Below are 18,263 nucleotides of genomic sequence, written 5' to 3'. Positions count from 1 at the left end.
AGAGCAAAGGATACATTGTTTAAAAAAAAAGACCAAGTTCTGGCTTCCGAATGGCAGATTCAACTTTCTCTTATTCGTATCAGACTTAAGGAAAGCAAAAATCTCTAAGTGTCTTTAATAAAAATTTAATAAACAGTAAGAGGAAGGATTATTAAAGTAAAGAAAAAGTTTTAGATCAACCAAAAAATAAAGTAGCAAAGAATAGGGGGGAAAAATCAATTCATTCACTTAAGAGGAGAAACGGGAAGCGTTCCAATCACTTCAATCCACAAAATGATGTTACATAGAAAAGGAAAAAAAAACTTTCTAAGGCAGTCCAATAAAGATAAATTTCGCCGTTTTATTCTTTTGCTTAAAGGACTAATTTATCTTTTTTTAAAAAAAATTCTTTGGGCAATCATTCTCAAAGAAAAAATCTCACCAGCTGGACTCACTTTCACTGCCTTCTTTCCGCAGCCGTCTCTGACTTTGTCAGCCTGGGGGCTGTCTGTTTACCGCTGGCTTGGAAAACTTCCCTTGGGTCGATCAGGGACTTTGCGGTGTCCCTGAGACCAGCAAGGATTTGTCTCCCTGTCACCATCTCTTCGGGACGGTTTAGGTCCATATGGACTGTGCAGCAGGTAAAAGAATCAACGGCGGTCTCAGACTGTCGAGACTGCACGTTGTGCCGTCGCGACGTCTGGCTCTCATCCTCCGGTAGCAGAAATTGTGAGTAGTTTGAAGAACCAGTAGCGGAAATTTTGAGTAGTTCGAAGAACCGGAAGCGGAAATTTTGAGTAGTTCAGAGAACCAGTAGCGGAAATCTTGAGTAGTTCGGAGAACCGGAAGTGGAAATTTTGAGTACTTCGAAGAACCGGAAGCGGAAATTTTGAGTAGTTCAGAGAACTGGAAGAGGAAATTTTGAGTAGTTCAGAGAACCGGAAGTGGAAATTTTGAGTAGTTTAGAGAACTGGAAGAGGAAATCTTGAGTAGTTCGAAGAACCGGAAGCGGAAATTTTGAGTAGTTCGGAGAACTGGAAGTGCAAATTTTGAGTAGTTCGGAGAACTGGCAAATACCACCTCTGACTGGCCCCTGAGTGGGAAGGTAGTGGAGATTTTGCAGTATCCTTCCCCTCAGTGATGGATTCCGTATTCCGTTCCAACCAGTACGGTTGGAATGGCGCCGGCGTCACCTACATGGATGCGTGCAGTGCGTGCATGTATCATACTTGCCCGAGATGCTTCCGCAAGCCTCCGTGATGCTCCGGCTGCTTGGCGGAGCGTCGCGCAGGCGCTCTATATGCATCATGCGTGTGCACGGACACGCCAAAGGCTTAAAGCTCGGGTGGGCGGGTGGGCCCTCTGAAGCATTGTACCGGAACGGCATCCAGTGCTCCGGGGAGGCTCCGGTACACCCATACCGGGGCGTACCGCCTGCAACCCACTACTGCTTCCCCTGCCACACCCCCCAAGCCATGCCCATAGAACCGGTAGTAAAAAAAATTGAATTTCACCACTAGCTGGATCAGCTTTGTAATTCTCCTCTGTGGGCCACTGGGGGGGGGGAGAGAAGGGGGGCAGACAGGAGGGGAGAGAAAACAACCCCTACTTCACTGTGGCGCAATGCTTGCTTTGCTTCTTTGGCATGCGTGCTGTGATGCCATGTGCCCAAAGGAGCAGCCCCGGCACATGGCTCTGAAAGCAAGCTATAGTCTCCTGCGGACGGTTGAGTGCCGATGATGGTGCCCGTGCCCCCCCATCCTTATCCTTACCTTTGGAGATTCTTTCAGTGGCTCCTTATAGAGGGTGCGTATCCTTCGGCGTTCCATGTGTTTGTTATCTTGCGGGCCGGGCTTCGCACCTTCAGCCGTGAACTGGGTACTGTAGCTTGTCTGGTGACTTATTTTCTCATCCGGTGGTTCGTATTGGGACTTGGCTTTGATAGCTCTCACCGGCCGGATGTCCGTCCATGGTCGAAATTCATTTCTGGGGGAGCAGAAAAGTAGAAAGAGAAGGGGGAAAAGCATAACCTCCAGCACCACATAAGGGAGTCCTTGAGTTCTGTAGAGATTCTCCGTCCTCCAGGTCACAGTTGGGCTAAAGTCGCAAGTTGAGGATTAAGTTTCAGATCTTTTCAAGTCCATGAGAAACTCTACCTGTTAGCCCCAAAGGAGCTTTTTTTTCAGGAGGCAACTGGACTTTCTTGTTTGTTTGTTTTCTTTTGAAGATGTTTTGCTACTCATCCCAGAAGCTTCTTCAGCTCTGACTGGATGGTGAGGGAATGGAAGGATTGATACTCCTTGCAGAGAAAGCTGGTCATTTGCATCCTCTTAGAGGGTCGTTGAGGCCACTTGGAGGCTTTATCTGTGTCCTCAGGATCCCCTGAGTGGTGCAAATGATTCCTGTAGTCTGCAATTTTTTCCCCTTTAAAAATCCATTCCTTCTCCCACAACCATTCCAAGGGTTTTCATCCCAAATTTTATAGCTAAAAAGTCTGTAGAGATTCTCAGTCATCCAGGTGAGGGTTGTCCCAAAGGTGATTTTTCAGGAAGCAACTGGACTTTCTGGGTTTTTTTTCTTTTGAAGATGTTTCGCTTCTTATCCGAGAAGCTTCTTCAGCTCTGACTTGGATGGGGGGCAAGGGAAGGATTGATTCTCCTTGCAGACAGCTGGTTCTTTGCATCTTTTTAGAGGGTCCTTGAGGCCACTTGGAGGTTTCTCTGTGTCCTCAGGGTCCCCTGAGTGGGGCAAATGGTTCCTGTAGTCTGAATTTATACAGACTTTTAGCTATACAATTTGGGGTGAAGACCCTTGGAATGGAGTGGGAGTAGGAATGGATTTCCAGAGGGAAAAATTGCAGACTGCAGGAACCATTTGCACCACTTGGGGGACCTTAAGGACACAGGTAAAGCTCCAAGTGGCCTCAAGGACCCACTCAATGGATGCAAATGACCAGCTGTCTGCAAGGAATATCAATCCTTCTATTCCTCGCTATCCAGTCAGAGCTGAAGAAGCTTCTTGGATGAGAAGCAAAATGTCTTCAAAGAAAAACCAGAAAGTCCAGTTGTCTCCTGATAAAAAAAGCATCTTTGGGACAACCGTGACCTGGATGATGGAGAATCTCTACAGACTTTTTAGCTATAAAATTTGGGGTGAAGGCCCTTGGAATGGGGTGGGAGCAGGAATGGATTTCCAGAGGGAAAAATTGCAGACTACAGAAACCATTTGCACCACTCAGGGGACCCCGAGGACACAGAGAAACCTCCAAGTGGCCTCAGGGACCCTCTAAAAGGATGCAAATGACCAGCTTTCTCTGCAAGGAGTATCAATCTTTCCCTTTCCCACCATCCAGTCGGAGCTGAAGAAGCTTCTTGGATGAGAAGAGAAACGTCTTCAAAGAAAAAACAAGAAAGTCCAGTTGCTTCTTGGGGAAAAAACAACTATGTTTGACTTAACAACCATTTCTTTAGTGACCGAAGTTACAGCAGAACTGAAAAAAGTCACGGATGAAGAGTTTTCACACTTATGGCAGCATTCCCATGGTCATATGATCAACACTGGCCACTGTCATGTACTTATGACGGTTGCAGAGTCCCGGGGATCCCCTTTTGCAACCTTCCCAGCTGGCCTTCCGACAAGCAAAGTCCATGGGGGAAGCCTGGTTTGTTTAATGGCCTCATGACTCACTTAACAACTGTGGCGATTTGCTTAACAACGGTAGCAAAAAAAATTGGTCATAACACGGGGCAAACCTCACTTAACAGCTCTCCTGCTTAGCAATGGTAATTTTTTTGCTCCCTTGGCGCCATAGGTTGAGGACTACCTATAATGTCAGGAATTGCTGCAGTTAAATTGTGTTTCAAAGTTAAAGGAGATTTGTTGGCATCTGTGCTTTCTTTTCGTGGCCAAAAAACAAAACCCAATTTTCCCTGATCAGCTTCCAGATAGTTTCCTCAACTTTGTGATCTCTTGGTGGTACCCAACCAATTTGACTTTTGAAGATGCACTAGGGCAGTGAGCTCCCGTGATCTAACCCTTTCGGCTATTTATAGGTGGTTCTCGACTTCCGACAGTTCATTTAGTGACTGCTCAAAAGTGACTTATGACCAGTGGAACAGCTTGCCTTCAGAAGTTAGGGGCAGGGTCTCCTGCCTGAGCAGGGGGGGTGGACTAGAAGACCTCTAAGGTCCCTTCCAACTCTGCCATTCTATTCTATATTCTAACCTATTCTCCAAAGCACCTGAGGGCAGGAGAAGAAGCAACAGGTGGAAACTAATCAAGGAGAGAAGCAACCTGGAACGAAGGAGAAGGTTCCCGACAGTGAGAACAATTAACCAGTGGAACTGCTTGCCACCAGAAGTTGTGGATGCTCCAACACTGGAGGTTTTCAAGAAGAGATTGGATAACCATTTGTCTGAAGGGGTGTAGGGTTTCCTGCCTGAGCAGACGGTTGGACTAGAAGACCTCCAAGTTCCCTTCAGCTTGATATTTATATTATTCTATGAGATAGGCAGCAGATAAATGTAATAAATAACTTTTAAAAATTTCAACGGCATAGGGTTTCCTGCCTGAGCAGGGGGTTGGACTAGAAGACCTCTCAACAATTCCTGCCACCTCTTCTATTCTGTTTAAAATATGCCTATTCATCCAATGGGAGACAGTCGCCTCTGTCTTCGCATGCGTAAGTAATCCGAGCAGGCCTGTTCAATGAGAGGAGAGTGAGAACTAATTCAGAAATACAGAAGGTCTTCTCTGAGGGAGAATTTGCTATGTCTCTGAACTGGAAGAAATGAATGGTTTAATTATGCTGGCCCAGTAGAGTAAAAAGCTCTACTGATTGGAAAGCATCTTGCAGAAAAGCAAAAAATAAATAAAATGAACAGATTAACAGAGTTGGAAGAGACCTCGTAGGCCATCTAGTCCAGCCCTCCGCCCAAGCAGGAAACCCTATACCATTTCTCTTCTTAAAAGCCTCCAGAGATGAAGCTCCCACAACTTCTGAAGGAAACTTCTCTTCCATGGGTTGATTGTTCTCACTGTCAGGAAATTCCTCCTTATTTCCAGGTTGAATCTCTCCCTGGTCAGTTTCTATCCATTATTCCTTGTCTGGCCTTCAGATGCTTTGGAGAATAGCTTGATCCCCTCCTCTCTGTGGTAGCCCCTCAAATATTGGAAGATGCTATCCTGTCTCCCCTGGTCCTTCTCTTCACTAGACTAGCCAGGCCCAGTTCCTGCAACCGTTCTTCATATTACAGATTAACAGAGTTGGAAGGGATCTTGTAGGTCATCTAGTCCAACCCCACCCCCGCCCAAGCAGGAGACCCTGCACCATTTCTGACAGATGGCAGTCCAGTCTCTACTTGAAAACTTCCAGAGATGAAGCTCCTACAACTTCTGAAGAAAACTTCTGTTCCATGGGTTGATGGTTCTCACTGTCAGGAAATTCCTCCTTATTTCCAGGTTGAATCTCTCCTTGATCAGTTTCCATCCATTGTTCCTTCTCTGGCCTTCAGGTGCTTTGGAGAATAGCTTGACCCCCTCTTCTTTGTGGCAGCCCCTCAAACATTGCAAGGCTGATCTCCTGTCTCTCCTGGTCCTTCTCTTCACTAAACTAGCCATGCCCAGTTCCTGCAACCATTCGTGATATGTTTTGGCCTCCAGTCCCCTCATCATCCTGGTTGCTCTTCTCTGCACTCTTTCTAGAGTCTCAACATCTTTTCTATAGTGTGGTGACCAAAACTGGATGCAGTACTCTAGGTGTGGTCTTACTAGGGCTTTATAGAGTGGTATTAGTACCTCCCATAATCTTGATTGCATCCCTCTCTTAATGCAATTTAGGATTGCATTGGCTTTTTTGGCTGTTGCCGCACACGGCTGGCTCCTATTTAACTGGGTGTCCAAATGTCCAATCACCAGAAAATGCTGTTCCTATATTTAAACAGCTCGGTCTGATATGGATGCTTACATAGGTAGTCCTTGATTTACAACCCCAATTGAGTCCAGCGAGAAATTTGTCACATGAGTTTTACACCCTTTCTTGCCACATTTGTTACGTGAATCACTGAAGTTCTTAAATTAATTACATGGGGCTGATACAAATGCTAATTATTTTACTTAGGGCAAAAAAAATAATAATCACATAGCTCAAACGTTTTCTTGCAGACGTTTCATGGCCCAGCTAGAGAACATCATCAGTGCTAGAAGGGAGAGATGTTTGCATTCTTCAAATAAGCTACTTGTATATAAACAGAGAGCAAGCCCTTGTAGCACTGATGACGTTACCTAGTTGGGTAATGAAATAACTACGTGACAGATAAGATCTATATTAAAATCACCATTCGATTTGATACTACCCCCAAATAAGAGATAGCTAACTTGAAATCACAGGCGCCTAAAAAATGTTCTAAGTTCGGTGTTTTTTATTCTTTCCCCAACCAGAGAAGAGAGCCTTGCGACTGATCTTGAAAGTTTCTTCCACTTTAGAAGCAGCCTTTGTCCTAACCACAACAAAATACAACAACAAGACTCTATACCTAATTCTACATATCATCACAGCGGCTAGAATAGCATATGCGCAGAAATGGAATGAATAACACAATACCGAACGAGGATGGGATAATACGGAAGATCTTAGAATGCGCAGAGATGGACAAATTGACCAAGGAAATTCAAGGAAAGGAGGAAACTGAGCACTATTTAATTTGGGGAAAATGGTACAAATGGCTAGATGATGGAAACAGGGAATAAGAATCTAAAAAATATATAGTTTGTATTATAGAAGAAGTAGGAATTAGTGATAAGAAGGTAGGAAAAGTAGGATTTGCAGAAGTAGAAAAAGTTACTTATTAGTAGAAGAGCAATAAAGACTGTCTGATACAAATAACCAAATAGAGACTGATAAGCAAAAAGCGTAAGAAATAATAGGATGATAAGCGTAAAAATATATAGAGATGGATTGAGGGGGGGGGGAAATGTTTGCAAAGATGCACCGATAGATATCTGTTGTAAGGAGGAAAGGGAAGTTCCGATGTTGCTTGTAAGTGTTGTGTATGTTTTTGTCAATGTGTATAATTGTTTATAATAAAAAATTAAAAAGAAATGTTGTATTTGTATTTTAATCTTGGTTTTACATCTGACCGAGTCTCGTCTCCATAATTCTCCTCCCATTTACCAGCGTTAATTTTGCAGCTCCGTTGCATCAGGCGACAATTCCCCCGGGAGGGGGGGGGCGTGTTGCATTGTGCTTCAAACATATTTTTCTCCTCATTTCCCCCCCCTCCCCGGATAGACTCCAATTTATAGCATGAACATGTCTCTTTAGGAGTCCTTCTTCTACAGCAGGGGTGTCCAAACTTGGGAACTTTAAGACTTGTGGACTTCAACTCCCAGAATTCCCCAGCCAGCAGTCTTAAAGTTCCCAAGTTTGGACACCCCTGTTCTACATGGTGATGTAGCACCGTCATTGAGCTTGGGATGAAGGGCGTTAAGGGGTGGCTGTCCTTAAGTGTGTCACCAAGGGACCACGCCTGATTTTATGACCTTTTGGCAGAGGGCGTTAAGCGAAGATGACGGTCGTTAAGAAAATAGGGTGGCCCTTAAATGAATCCATTATGCCCAAGGGGTTTGTTTGCTTGCTTGTTTATTCATTCATTTATTCTTTCATTCTTATACTCAACAGGTGCTTTTTATTTATTTACTTAAATTTATTTATTTATTTAAATTCATTCATTTATTTAAATTCATTCATTAATTCATTTATTTCCTCTTATACCCAACAGGTGGTTTTATTTGCTTGCTTGTTTGTTTGTGTCCTCCCTTCATTATTTTTACAAATGATTCAAGGTGGCAAACATTTCCAAGCAGATCTCTCTCCTCCTATTTTCCTCACAAGAACAATCCTGGGAGGTGGGTTGAGCTGAGAGAAAATGACTGGCCCAAAGTCACCCAGCTGCTTTCATGCCTAAGGCGGGACTAGAACTCCCCGTCTCCTGGTGATTGGCCCAAAGTCACCCAGCTGCTTTCATGCCTAAGGCGGGACTAGAACTCACAGTCTCCTGGTGATTGGCCCAAAGTCACCCAGCTGCTTTCATGCCTAAGGCGGGACTAGAACTCACAGTCTCCTGGTGATTGGCCCAAAGTCACCCAGCCGGCTTTCATGCCTAAGGCAGGACTAGAACTCACCGTCCCCTGGTGATTGGCCCAAAGTCGCCCAGCTGGCTTTTATACCTAGAGCAGGACTTGAACTCAAGATTTCACACTTTCTAGCCTGATGCCTTAACCACTCGATCAAACTGGCTCTTTTTTGCTGGAAACTGGAAATAAATGCCGAAAACCAGCAAAAAGAACCTTCAAAATCACGGTCACGATTGCAGGATGCAACAAACAGCCAGAAACTTGAGCCAGTTGCCAAGCACCGAAAATGAGATCGTGTGGAAGTGTCTGCAGCCGTCGTAACTTCAAAATCAGAGACATCGCTAAGCCACCGGTCACTAAACGAGGACTTCCTGTACAGATACAAAGCTGCAGCCCAAATACTGAATCGATTCCAACTGTTTCTGGCAGCTGTGCTACTTTTTTTCTCATTGCACAAAACCTCTTAATGCAAAACAAAGAAGGAAGTGAACACACAGACAAAAAGTGTGCAATTCCACCCAAATTAGAGGAGGAGCGTTGGGTTAACCTTGACCAAAAATCAGGAACTTGGTCGTATTTTTTTCCAGAGTAATAATTGTTTAATCTACGGCAGGGATCCCCAACCCTCGGTCCACTACTGGTCTGCAAACCTGTTGGGAACTGGGCAGCACAAGCGCCTGGCGAGTGTGGGAATCTCCGTTTGCACACGCGTGGAATGAAGTTGTGTGCGTGAAACCACCCACATCCTCCCACCGCCACCGTTGCCACCCTGCTGCCGGTCCATGGAACCAACATTTGGAAATCTGTGCTCTAAGGCCGTGAGGGTGAACCTATGGCAAGCCGTGGCCCCAGTTCAGCTCCACCATCCATGCGCATGCGCTTCTCACCAGCCAGCTGGTCTTTGGATCTCTGCCATGCATGCACACGGGGCGGGGTGCATGCTGTGTGCGGGGGGGCACACACGCATGTGCAGGGGCATGGCCCGTGGTACATGTGATGGGGTGCATGCATGTGCAGGGCGCATACACGCATTGCATTTTGGGGGTTCGGACGCAGGCTGTGGACGCTCGGTCTGGAAAAGGTTAGCCATCACTGTTCTAAGGCATATGCAGAGGTGGAATTCAGCCGGTTCGAACCGGTTTCTGCAAACCAGTTGTTAAAATTCTGTCTAGTTCAGCAAACTGACTAATCCCACCACTGGCTGGCCCTGCCCCCTGCCTGTTTTTCGGCCCATTTTCAGCCATTTTTCTGGCCTTTTTCAAACTGTTTTTGGAGGTTCAGTAGTAGAAAATAAATAGACAGGTAAATTGAACCTTGTTGAAGCCTTTGAGGCCAGTGGCCGGGAGGCGGGGCTGATTGTGATGAGTGATGTTGAGTTGGCCACACCCACCCAGTCACATGACCACCCGGCCACACCTACCCAGCCAGTCATGGAACCGGTTGTTAAATTGTTTGAATCCCACCACTGGGCATATGTTTTATGAGTTGCAACTTTTTTTTTCACGTGCGAAGAACAAGCTATAATTGTGTTTTTCAACCGTGGGAATTTTAAGATATGTGGACTTCAATTCCCAGAATTCCCCAGCCCATGCATGCATGGGCTGGGGAATTCTGGGAGTTGAAGTCCACAGGCCTTCAAAGTCGCCAAAGTTGAGAAATAGAGCCAGGCGGATGGAAGAGTTAAATGGGGAAGCGCCATTCCACTAAGCTATGAAGCTGAGATTCACATGACCCCAAGTGTTAAGGACAAGCACACCCGGCTTAGCGGGACTTCTTGCCACTTACATAAAATCCCGTAATGCTTCTCCAGTTCCGATTACATAAAATAAAATCAACTTTTGGAGTTGTTCTCTTTCCCTTTCCTTTTTGGAGAGCCACAAGACTGTAAAGGTCAGCTCTGAATCAAAATGTCTAGCCCTGTTTGAAGGTGTCACAAATATACATCAGGATTGTTGGATTCCACATTGATCCATATCTGGTTACAGAAACTATCAATCAATGGATCCATCCATCCATCCAACATCCATCCATCTAACATCCATCTAACATCCATCCATTTAACATCCATCTATCCATCCATCTAAAATCCATCCATCTATATATTTATTTTATCGATCATCTATCCTTTCTCTCTATATATATAATCTATCCATCCATCTATAACTGTTTCTATCTATCTATCTATCATCTATCTATCTATCTATCTATCTATCTATCTATCTATCTATCTATCTATCTATCTATCCATCTATCATGTCCGTCTAACTATATACCTCTCTATCTACTTCTCTATCTACTAGGTCTGTCTATGTATCATCTCCTATGTATCTATCATCTATCTATCTATCTATCTATCTATCTATCATCTATCTATCTATCTATCTATCTATCGTATATCATCTATCTATTACGTCTATCTGTCTAACTCTATCTACCTATCATCAATCTATGTCTGTCTATATCGCTGTCTGTCTATTCATCATCTCTTATCTGTCTGTCTGTCTGTCTATCTATCTGTATCTATCTATCATCTATCTATCTATCTATCTATCTATCTATCTATCTATCTATCTATCTATCATCTATCTATCTATCTATCTATCTATCTATCTATCTATCATCTATCTATCATCTATCTATTATGTCTGTATCTAACTATCTACCTATCATCAATCTATGCTGTCGATGTTACTGTTTGTATCTATCTACTATATCTATCTATCCTTCTCTTTATCATCTATCTATATATGTATCTACCTATATCTGTCTATCCATCTGTCTGTGTATCTCTTTGTCATACATACCAGTGACGTGCGGTGAGGTTTATGGCTGGTGAGGCTGGTGACGTCATCAGGAAGGCGGGGAATGGGACATGTGCTGGAGGCTCAGGCTGCCTCAGCCTCCAGCACACGTGATCCCATTCCCCGCCTTCCTGAGCGTGCTCCACCGGCTCGCGCTCCGCAGTCCTCGAAAGCGACTGGGGAACGATGAGAACCTTCCTGCCTCTGCTGGACTTTGCGCGCAGCTCGTGACTGCATATTGCAGTCGCGAGGAGCACGCGAAATCCAGCAGAGGCAGGAAGGTTCTCGTCGTTCCCCAGTCGCTTTCGTCCCTTCGCATCCGGCAGCGCCAACAACATTTCTGCCTCTGCCCTCCGGAGCTCCCGAGCACGGCCGGCCGGATGTAGCCACAGCAACGCTGAGGCAGTCCGGGCGGACGAAAGAGCGAGCGAGGCATCCTGATCCTCGGTCGCTCGCCTGCCGGACTGCCTCGGCGCCATTCTGGCTACCTCCGTCCGGGCGCGACTGTCGCTTTCGTGCCTTCGTCATCCGGGAGCGCCGACAACATTTCTGTCTCCGCAGCTCCCGGGCGCGGCCGGATGGATGTATATAATATTATAATATTATATATGTATATATATATATATAGTATATAATATTATATACTATTATTTCATGAAGAGAGGTGAGGCTCTGCCTCCCCTGCCTCCCCTGCCCGCACGTCCCTGATACATACATAGATATTTATACATACATGTATACGTGTGTTTGTGTGTGTGTAATCGATCTATATCTATCCATCTATATCTGTCCATCTGCTCCCTCATGAATTTATGAGTTTCAAATGTCCGGTGATCCCCTTTGTGACCTTCTAACAGGCAAAGCCATAAGGGGGAGCCGGATTCACTTAACCACCTTGTGATTCATTTAACAACTGCAAATGATTTGTGTAACAACATTGGCCAAAAGGTCCTAAAATCAGGCGCAGCTCGCTTAACAACCATCTTGCTTAGCAATGGAAATTGTGGTTACAGGTCAAAGATACCTTTATTCTGTAATATGAGGCATAGGAGAATTCTCTTCTTTCTACAGTTTTTTTTCTGACTAAGTCAATGTCTTATTATATTATAACAGGGGTGTCCAAACTTGAGAACTTTAAGACTTGTGGACTTCAATTCCCAGAATTCCCCAGCCAGCATCTCTATCTCTCATTTGTATCTCTCCTTTATTATCTTTACAAATAATAAAGGCAGACCTATCCAACCCAATTCCCTCCTCCTATTTTCCCCATAGCAACAATAACCCTGTGAGGTGGATTGGACTGAGAGAGAGCGCGACTGGCCCAAACACAGCCAGCAAAAGGCCAATTTCCTCACCTTTGCAAATTTTATCCAAATGGTCTCCATTTCAATTTCCGGATGTGAATGTCAAGCCGCCCAAGACCCCAGTGGGCTTGTGTTCCAACTCCAGCATTTCCTGCCCGAAGTCCGACATCAAAATTAAAGTTCCCAAGTGAACTTTTTAACTTCACTCCTGGTTTTCACGCAGCTTTGCGAGTTAAACCGAAGGCCTTTTCACTGTCTCGATGTGCAAACTAGCAGCTTCCTCCAGCCGGTATAGGAAATAATTCTGAAATTAGAGCCCAATTACAATGACACGTTCTGGATGGATCTCCTTACACAGCTCTAGCCCATTCATCTGCTTACTCTGCAGAGCTCACTGCCTGGAAAAGCAAATATTGCATGATGGAATTTCACGGAAATCTAATTCTCACCTTTTCCTAAAAAGTAGCATCCAGACATCTTGGGGTTGGGTTGAATTATTGGTTTTAGGCTGTTCTGACCGAAGCTTCCCAAGAGCCTGAAGCCAACTCCCTGTTGTCCCGACAAAAACCCTTTTATTAATTTGCTGTGAATTCTGCTCCTTCACCTCCAGCAAAATCTTTCAAGGGAGGATTTACAGTCACAGACCTTCTCTGGCTTGGAGAGCTGCCAGGCCGAGATCTGCAGAATTTGGCAAGGAGTCTCGGAGAGTTACGAACCAATGAAGCGAACTAATGGCCTCCTGCAAACTCCACTCCCCTGATGCTCCCTCTTTTATTTCCTCTGGAAGGGGCCATTCATTGTCCACCTGTGGCCTTCCTCCCAAGTCGACCCCTGTTCTTTAGCTCTTCCCTTCGTCTGGCAACTCTGCACATGCGCACATTGGGAACAGGCTCCAGTTATTCCTCTGCCTCACTGATGTCTGACTCTGAAGGCAGCTGATAACTGGCATACGGCCCTGGTCCCATCTCTGCCTCCAACACAGAGCCCTCATCAGAGCCTTCCCCAGACTCCAGGACTGGCCCATCTTCCTCCCCAACCTCCTCACTGTCCGAATCTCCTGAGAGCTCCACTGGCTGCTGGCGGGCCACAACATAGGCATTCTAAGTTAACATTCATGCTCACAACAATCCCACAGATTCCATAGCCACCGATTTACAAAGCTGAAGCTAATGGAAGAACTTACAAACCACCTTTGGAAAATGGGTTGGTTTAATTCTTGCTTATATTGTACTTTACCTGAGGTCTAAGTGGGCTGGGGTCGTATGATGGGATTCGAAAACCAACCAAAAATAAAAAATATATAGTTAATTGATTGAGTTTAATTAGGCTTTTTTTTGTTTTTATTGTGAATGGAACTCAGTAGCAGAATAAAAAGGTAGGAAGAATCTGGGATGAACATATAACAATTTGAAAAATTCATATTCAGCGCTTGCAAAAAGGTGAAGATTTCTAATGGCTGAATTTGGAAAACTCAACTACATTTTTATGGAAAGTTTGCTTGCATGGTCATCCTATGTGGGTATATGCATATTTATGCATGCATGCATGCATGCATGCATGCATGTATATATGTATGTATTTTTTGCCATGTTTATGTAGTGTATATATTGGACATGGCGACTCTTTCAAAGCTGCATGCAGGGAAATTTCATTTTAATGTATGTCAATTAAAGGTAAAGGTAAAGGTTCCCCTCGCACATATGTCCTATTCGTTCCCGACTCTAGGGGGCGGTGCTCATCTCCGTTTCACAGCCAGAGAGCCAGCGCTGTCCGAAGACGTCTCCGTGGTCATGTGGCCGGCATGGCTTAATGCCGAAGGCGCACGGAACGCTGTTCCCTTCCCACCAAAGGTGGTTCCTATTTTTCTACTTGCATTTTTTACGTGCTTTCGAACTGCTAGGTTGGCAGAAGCTGGGACAAGTCACGGGAGCTCACTCCGTTACGCGGCGCTAGGGATTCGAACTGCTGACTTTTCCGATCGACAAGCTCAGTGTCACTGAGCCACCTTGCCAATTAGTGTACATTTAAAGTGACAATAAAGTTATTCTAAGTCTAAATCTAATGAAAAACCTTTTTCAACAGGGCAACTTTAAAAAGTTTTACAAGTCACTCTGACATGGTTAAAATCAGAAAGTTTGGTGGGGTTTTTTGGGGGGGAGGAGTCAGGTGCACCTACACATTTGAGATTATCTTCTGTGTTTGCTGAATATGCTCCAAATCAAATCAAAACAGCCAGCGTAAAAAGAAAAAAGGGAAAGGGATGCACGTTTTCATATCTATTAAGAAATCTTGCAATTCTGCAAAAGCTTTCAAGTTGTTATTGTATTACAGTGGTCAAAAAAGCCTGCACTCCAATCTCCTTTTTCAACCCATATCTACAATTTTCCCCCCTATCCCAGGGGTGTCCAAACTTGGGAACTTTAAGACTTGTGGACTTCAATTCCCAGAAGTCCACAAGTCTTAAGCTTCCCAAGTTTGGACACCCCTGCCCTATCCCAAGTAAACTAAATTTGCATCAAATTCCTAACAGTTTTCCGTCTTCTGGAAATCCAGAGCTCTCCAGCCCAAGTAGCTAAACGACTGTGGCTGCTTTAGCATTTGAAGTTGAGGTGACACCTGCCTATCACCCCCGGACAATCAGATGAAGGTTCAGTTAGTCCTCGACTTACGACCCAAATCGAGCCCAGTGCTTCTGTCGCTAACTAAGCGGGATATTTGTGAAATGAATCCGGCCCCATTGCACCACCACCTTTCTCACCGTCGTTAAGTGAATCTGATTTCCCTGCGGACTTGGCTTCATCAGACGGTCGTCATAAATACGAGTTAGTTGCCAAGTGTCTCAATTTTGATCACGTGGCCATGGGGCTGTTGCAACAATCACGTGGACATAACTATATTTTCAGTGCGGTTGCAAGTTCGAATGGCCACTCAACAAAGTGTTTCTATGGAGATTCTCCGTCGTCCAGGACACGGTTGTCCCAAAGATGCCGTTTTTTGTTCAAGAGGCGCCTGGACTTTCTGGTTTTTTTCTTTGAAGACATTTTGCTTCTCATCCAAGAAGCTTCGTCAGCTCTGACTGGATGTTGAAGGATGGAAAGATTGATACTCCTTGCAGACAGCTGGTCGTTTGCATCTTTTTTAGAGGGTCGTTGAGGCCACTTGGAGCTCCACAACACAAGGACACAGATAAAACCTCCAAGTGGCCTCAAAGACCCTCTAAAAAGGATGCAAATGACCAGCTGTCTGCAAGGAATATAAGTCCTTCCCTTCCCCGCCATCCAGTCGGAGCTGAAGAAGCTTCTGGGATGAGAAGAGAAACGTCTTCAAAAGAAAAAACAAGTCCAGTTGCCTCTTGAAAAAAACACTTTGGGATAAACCAGTGGTTGTAAGTCCAGGATTGTGTGTGTGTGTGTGTGTGTGTGTGTGTGTGTGTGTGTATGCATATGTATATGTGTGGGTGTATATATATTTGTGTGGGTGTGGGTGTGTGTGTATGGAAGGGGGGAGGGAGAAAAAGAGAGAGAGGGAGATATGGGGGAGAGAGAGAGGAAGAGAGAGAGATATAGAGAGAGAGAGGGAGAGAGAGAGGGAGGGAGAGAGAGGGAGAGAGGGAGAGAGAGAGGGAGGGAGGGAGAGATAGAGGGAGAGATAGAGGGAAAGAGAGGGGGAGAGAGAGGGAGGGAGGGAGAGGGGGGGGAGAGAGATAGGGAGAGAGGGAGAGAGAGGGAGAGAGAGAGGGAGGGAGAGAGAGGGAGATAGGGAGAGAGAGGGATAGAGAGAGGGAGGGAGGGAGAGATAGAGGGAGAGATAGAGGGGGAGAGAGAGGGAGGGAGGGAGAGAGAGGGGGGGAGAGAGATAGGGAGATAGGGAGAGGGGGGGAGAGAGAGGGAGACAGAGAGGGAGACAGACTTCTCCCTTGGGGGGGGTGAAACCCAAGCCATCCCTTGACCTCCCCTCCCCCCCCACCATGCAATTCTGGAGGCCTCACCTGTAAGAGGAGGTGTTCACCCTGGCTGTAACCTCCTCCTTGATCTGCCGGTTGAGGGCATCGACCACCGCTCGTCCTTTCCCGCCTTCCTGGGTCCCCGAAGGTCCCGGCTGCTGGGGGGGAGGCCGCGCCTGGTCTTCAGGTCGCTGGGCTTTCTTTTTGGACTTGGTGGACCTTTCTTCTGGGGCAGGCTTGGCCTCCTCCTTCATTTGCTCCAACAGGTCCAGGCCTATGTGGGACCGGCCTCTTCTCTCCCAGCTGCTGGATCGTTCCTTGGTCCCTTTGTCTTGCTCTACGGCCGGGATGGCCATCTGTTTGGGGATCCAAGGGTGGTCCCCACGCTTGGGGATGGGCCAAGGACGGAAGTCCTTCTGGTACTGGCTCTGCTTCTCAAACGGTTGGTCCGAGGGCTGGTACTCGCTCTTGGGCTTGCAGCTCGGCTCCGGCCGCTGGAATTTCCAGGCTCTGAAATCTTCTCGCATCACCGAGTCCACGGCGGTGGCTTCTTTGGGCTGGGAGGAGCCCCCCGCCGCTCGGGACGAGGGACCCGGGGCGGGCGGCCCATGTTCCACAGCCAAGGCGGCCCTGGCGAGGTCGCCATGGTAGTCGCTGCTGAGGCCTGCCGCCGGTTGGGTGTTGATGGCCGTGGGCAACGGGCGGGGCGGCTGCTGCTGGAAGACCACCTGGGTGCTGGGCAGCTCGGTGGCTTCGGAGTACTTGGTGAACACCAAAGGCACCGCGATGTCGGCTTTGTCCAGTTGGTTCCAGAAACGGGCGATGCAACACGCCCGGCTGATACACGGCCAAGCCATCTCGGCCGTGGGGTCCTGCCCTCGCTCCCCCGCCACGGTCCAAGCCTTCACTCCCCACCCCCTTCGGAGACAGACAATGAAGCCCCCTCCCCACCCTCTCTGGAGACTTTCCCTCCAAAGACCCCCTCCTCCTCCTCCTCCTCTTCCTCCTCCGCTGGTACCCAAGACCCCTAGCTGGGCAAGCCCAACAGCCCCTCCCTTTTCTTTCCCAAGCTCCAATGCCCCCTCCCCAAATTCAGCCCTGGAGGATGCTGCAGAAAGGAAGAAAGGGGGGGCAATAAGCTAAAGACCCCCTCCTCAATTAACAGGACGCCCCTTGCATCAGGTTAAGGGAGGAGGGAGGGGCAGGCAAGCAAGTCAGACGCCCCCTTCCCTCTCTAAACCCTGCAAGGGAAGCACTATATCTATAGATAGGTAGCCCACTCCCCAGAATAACGCCGATGCTCAACCCAGCGAGTCCAAAGCCAGTCTGGGCGGCGGCGGCGGCGGCGGGAGGTGGGGGCTGCGGCAGTGAAAGCGGCCCCACCCAGCCGGGATGCCGAAGGGGAGGGGGAGTGAGCGAGCACCTGCTGCCGCCAGTGCGCAGGCGCGCAACAGGGGAGGGGAGGGAGGGAATGGAGGGGGCTAGATTTTCAAGCGGCTGGCTTTAACCCTTCCCTGCCCGCCGGTTGGAAGGATGTTCTCTCCGCGTTCGGCTGTGGGGATGCTGGTCCCGGGTAGTCCCGGCTGGCTGATGGTCCGGCTTGGGCTTTTGCAAGGCGGCAGTCCTCAGAGTGGGGAGACTAGGCTCTGCAGGGCAAGGCGAGACCGGCTCCCCTCCCTTCCCCCGGGAGGGAAAAAAAGGGAGGGGTGGGTTGGTCGGTCCACTCATGAGACAGATGGGGGGGGCTGTCTGTGCAGATCGGGTCGTACCATTCCAGTTAGTTGGAGGGGGGTGGGTGGCTGGGAGGAAGGCTGGCAGAGGACCGTCACACTTTGCATCTGCACTGGGGGGGGGGGGGAGAACGATGGAGTGTACCATTCTGGAAGGCTGGGGATTGGGAGGGAGGAACGGCTCTTCCTTCTCACTCAAGGTGCTAGTCCCTCTTGTGCTACAGAAAGAGCCCTTTCCATGCAACCGGCTGGTCCGAGGTGCAGGGAGGCTCGCGATTCCCTTTGGGTTGGGGCGGGGGGCGGGGCTGGTCGGTGAAGAGGGTAAAATAGAGGAGGCTAGATGGGAGGGGGTGGGGGCTTAGTATATGGAGCC

General features: G+C 47.3%; 1 protein-coding gene across 3 annotated transcripts in view; it reads right to left on the bottom strand.

The window, feature by feature from the left end:
- Positions 1-17,747, bottom strand: part of MAP6 (microtubule associated protein 6) — a 38,660-nt gene extending 20,913 nt beyond the window's left edge. For 2 of the 3 annotated variants that reach the window (XM_081952882.1, XM_081952881.1), the window contains exons 1-2: positions 16,206-17,747; positions 1,752-1,965 (exon numbers count right to left, since the gene is read on the bottom strand). In XM_081952882.1, the coding sequence (XP_081809008.1) occupies positions 1,752-1,965; positions 16,206-17,017 (1,026 nt within the window). In that variant the 5' untranslated portion in view covers positions 17,018-17,747. The remainder of the gene's footprint in view (positions 1-1,751; positions 1,966-16,205) is intronic. The other variant, XM_081952883.1, reaches the window with a different exon arrangement.
- Positions 17,748-18,263: the final 516 nt, after the last annotated feature.

This window comes from Natrix helvetica, assembly GCF_964273705.1.
Source record: "Natrix helvetica genome assembly, chromosome: 4".
Lineage (NCBI taxonomy): Eukaryota > Metazoa > Chordata > Lepidosauria > Squamata > Natricidae > Natrix > Natrix helvetica.
This window is presented reverse-complemented; position numbering and strand designations above follow the sequence as displayed.